At 36.1% G+C, this 4,011-nt stretch overlaps 1 protein-coding gene across 1 annotated transcript in view; it reads right to left on the bottom strand.

Moving 5' to 3' along the window:
• The window catches only part of Ncam2 (neural cell adhesion molecule 2), a 559,908-nt gene that overhangs the window by 55,853 nt on the left and 500,044 nt on the right, over positions 1-4,011 (bottom strand). Inside the window, exon 13 of the mRNA XM_023704723.1 lies at positions 3,177-3,296. Within this exon, the coding sequence (XP_023560491.1) occupies positions 3,177-3,296 (120 nt within the window). The remainder of the gene's footprint in view (positions 1-3,176; positions 3,297-4,011) is intronic.

Genomic DNA, 4,011 nt, shown 5'->3' with positions numbered 1-4,011 from the left:
ACAAATATTTTAGTTTGCTACGATCAGAACACTTGTAAGATCCAATCAATTTAGAAGAATGTCAACACAAACTAAACACCATACAATGAATATGTTGAGTATTTATAGTCTAGAGAAACTGAGAATTTTTTTCTCCTCAAGTTAGATATTATTTGTAGTACAGCATTTAAAACTAAAGCATGGAAGTAGTTTTGTTTTTCAAAAGTGCAGGTCCTTAAAGCAATATAATAGTAGGATATATTGGGTTGTAAAGGAGCACTAAAATATTCTCATATGTAAGAGCTACATAGAAATAGTGAAGAGAAAAATCATAGTGTGTTTGGCAAAAATGTAATTAACATATAGATATTATGAAGAATAAGAGGATATGTTAATATTTTCTAATGATATAATGGGACATACATATTTTATAAGTGAATTTTATAAAATGTGTATTATACATAATTGTATTATTTTCATAATCGCATTTCTAAGTTTCTAAAAAAAATCTTTTACTGATTTATGTATTTGGTATAGAGTCTCACTATGCAGCTCAGAGTGGTAGTGATCCTCCTGTTTCAGGCAGCCCAGGGCTGGGATTACAGACATGTGCCACCTTGCGTGGGGTTCAAGGGCAGACAAGGCATGTGGTACTGGGGATCAAACCTGGGTCCCTAGGGCAGGTCACATAGCTCAGAGGATTAAAGCACCTGCTTAGGCAGATGGCAGAGGCTGGGTTTGATCCTGGCCTGCTGTGCTGGACCCATCCCCTGGGGTGCACTGAGATGGCGATTGAGACTGGGCGTGGTGGTACACGCCTGTAATCCTAGCTCATGGGAAGCTGAACACAAGCAGATCTGTAGGAGTCTGATCTATGTAGTGAGACCCTGTAGACTAAAAAAAGAAAGAAAGAAAGAAAAAAACCAGGGTCCTTGCTCTTGCCAGGTAGGTGCTTACAGCATTTTGAAAGAATAATAAAAGTATAAACTATAGTTGAAGAAGCACTCAGTACACATATAAACTGGAAATATCTCTCTATTATAGATATTTAGAATTGAGCATAGACCAAGTTTGTTACACCATTACAATTGGTATTTCCTTTGATATAAATAAGATCCAAAAAATGTAATATAGATTCCATTAGAAACAAATAGATAAAGTTTACAGTGTCTATTTGTGATTACTACAGATCATTTGTACAAAAGCACTAATACCAATAATATATAATGTATCAATAACCATAGAAATTTAAGATATATTACTATATATATATATATATATATATGACTAAAATCTCCAAAGAAAATGCTGAACATATTCTAAGAGGGACTAAATACATAGCTTTTGATCTAGTATTCAACTTCCAAATTTCTCATCATTTGCAGGATAGAGCGCCAAGTCTGCTGTAACCTAAGAAAGCAGTGCTGCAATATTTTAACTCCTGTTATTAGCACATGTTTGCAGCATGGCATGATTACCTTTACTGTGGGGAGTTGGCAGGTGTACATAATAGAACTTACTTCTTTTCCGCTCCCTACCTCCTCCATCGCTCCTTGTCTTTCCAATTCCTGGTTGCCTTCACATTTGAGAGGGCTTTATCGTTTTCCCTAACTTTTTTTTTTTCCCATCCACCTTCCCTGCCTCTATGTATCTCTTGCTAACCTTCCTGTTTTAAAAGCTTTTCCTACTTTCTATTAACATATCTCTCTTTTTTCCTGTATTTTAGGAAAGGGTCTACAGGGTGTTGAGGGTCTTACTACTAGATAAGATTTGTAGTGATGCTCCTCGTTCAGCCTCCCAAGTGCTGGGATTACTGGCGTGCGCCACCATGCCCAGTCTCCATTGTCCTCTCAGTGTGCCCCGGGGGCGGGACCGGCAAGGCAAACCTGGGGATCAAACCCTAACATCTTCTATTTCACTCTTTATTTATATTTTGCTTTTCTCATGTGTAAAAAAATGTCATATTTAAGTTTTTGTGCCTGATTTATTTCAATTAATTTTATGTATTTGTAGAAATAGAGGCACCTTGAGACCATAATGTTAATTAGGGAGAGAGGAAAGGAGAGAGATTGTGATTGATGACTAAATGTAGGAGGAGATAAAACTGGAGAGATTACCCACAGGCTTATTGAAAAAATCATGCTTTTATTTTTTAACTAATTTTCAGTGGTCTTGAGTGTTACCAGAAACAAGAAAATCACTAGAAAATGCACAGTTCTGTGAAAAAAAGCAAACATCATGCAAATACCCTTCCTTCAAACTGTGTTTCAAAGGGCACGCAGCAGATGAAAGAGCTCTGAAGCCCCGAGCTAGCAAAACGAGGGAGCAAAAGAGGTCACGAGGCTGAGAATTTAAAAGCAGAAAAGGGACAGATGCACTACAGGAAGAGCACATGGGAGGTAGCATATGGAGCAGGAGCGCAGCCTTCTGGAGAGTAAAGGAGGGACTAACAGAGGTGACAGCACTGGAAATGAAGACAAGCAGTTGATCTGACAGACCGTGTGGGATCCAGTAGAAAAGTAATGGCCACAATAGGGTAAGAGAAAAACAGTAGGACCATTTGGACTCCTTTGATATGAGAGTCCCTGATAGGCATAAAAATAATGCAGAGATTTTATAACAACATTTGCTCAGTCGTATTCCTTCTACTGTCTAGCATTTTAAAAATATCAAACATAAACAAAATGTAAGTCTTCAAATTTGTCTTAACTTTCTAAAAACCCAATGGACTTGTAAGATTTCAGCTTATAATAGTAAGGGGGAAATGTACAGTAGCTCTCTGGCAGTCATTGTTGAAACATTAATTTACTATTTCCTTTTTCATACACTTAGTTCCTTTATAATTTATGAGATAAAGACAGCAATAATGTCTCATCAGATCAACAAAGTGTTAGAAATGTGACGTGAGTATTTTTCTACTGTCTCGAAGAATATAGTCTAAAGTCTAAAATTCAATGACTCAGATTGCAGCAAATGCCTCAAAACAGTTCTTACTGTATATTTTTCCAGTGCTGTATATTTTTTGCCTCACTCTGTGCTGTTATTTTATCAATTTGAGATGCCATCATCTAGACTACAACTTATCCAAGACGTATTTTACTTTCCAAAGTGGGGAGGCACCTTCCTGCCTTGTAAAATTTCATAAATTTATAAGTGAAACAAGTGGTCACAAAAAGCAAGCAGAGACGACTACTTACGAACTGGCAAGGTCTGGAAGATTTCTATCTTACTGTAGTCTCCTTGACCTTTTCCATTCACAGCTGCAACCCTGATTTCATAAGTCGTGTTTGGTTCCAGGTTGCTCAAGACAACAATTGCTAGAGGACGACAAAAACACACATAAGCCTACATGGGATGCATTCTCATAAGGAAATTAAGCTTATTACAACATTGGGACAATTTCATAGCAAAGCATTCCAAGAAGGAAGGAAAGTCTTACAACAGTAAGTTTGGAGAAGTCTTTTTCTCTGCCTTCATTTAACTTGCTAAAACTAGCAGTGACTTTCAAAAAAAGAAAAACAAACAACACATCCTTTTTAAGACAGACTAGAATTTTTATTGTCTTTTTTAATATCCAAGAAACAACATGATGTAATCAAACTATTTGTGTGTATTACAAGTATTTCATTATCTCTGTTTTTGCAGAGTTTAAAGACAACGTAGAGTTCAACATAGAAAGTGCTGATGCCCAACAATGCACATTGCAGTCATATCAGATGTCACAAAGTGCCATCTAATAAGAGTGGTTCTTTTTATATGGTCTTTTTAAAATACCATTTATATTCTCATTATTTGCATATTTATTTGATTTTCTTCTCAATTATACTCTGTACCAGACCTATGCTCAATAAAACACAAATTCAAAAACTCAGAAAAGCCACATAGAAGTAAAGATTATGAGAAATATCCCCTGGGATATGCCAAACCCTGGAATATGACTGATAATTTTGGAATCAACTGCAGACTTTAAATTACTGTATTCTTTTTTTTCAAAGTTTTATTGATAAACAGATAGCAATGAGACAGTTTCAA

Source organism: Octodon degus, unplaced genomic scaffold, assembly GCF_000260255.1.
Source record: "Octodon degus isolate 3935 unplaced genomic scaffold, OctDeg1.0 scaffold00202, whole genome shotgun sequence".
NCBI classification, from domain to species: Eukaryota; Metazoa; Chordata; class Mammalia; order Rodentia; family Octodontidae; genus Octodon; species Octodon degus.
The sequence above is the reverse complement of the archived record's forward strand: the minus strand, read 5'-3'. Positions and strand labels throughout refer to the sequence as shown.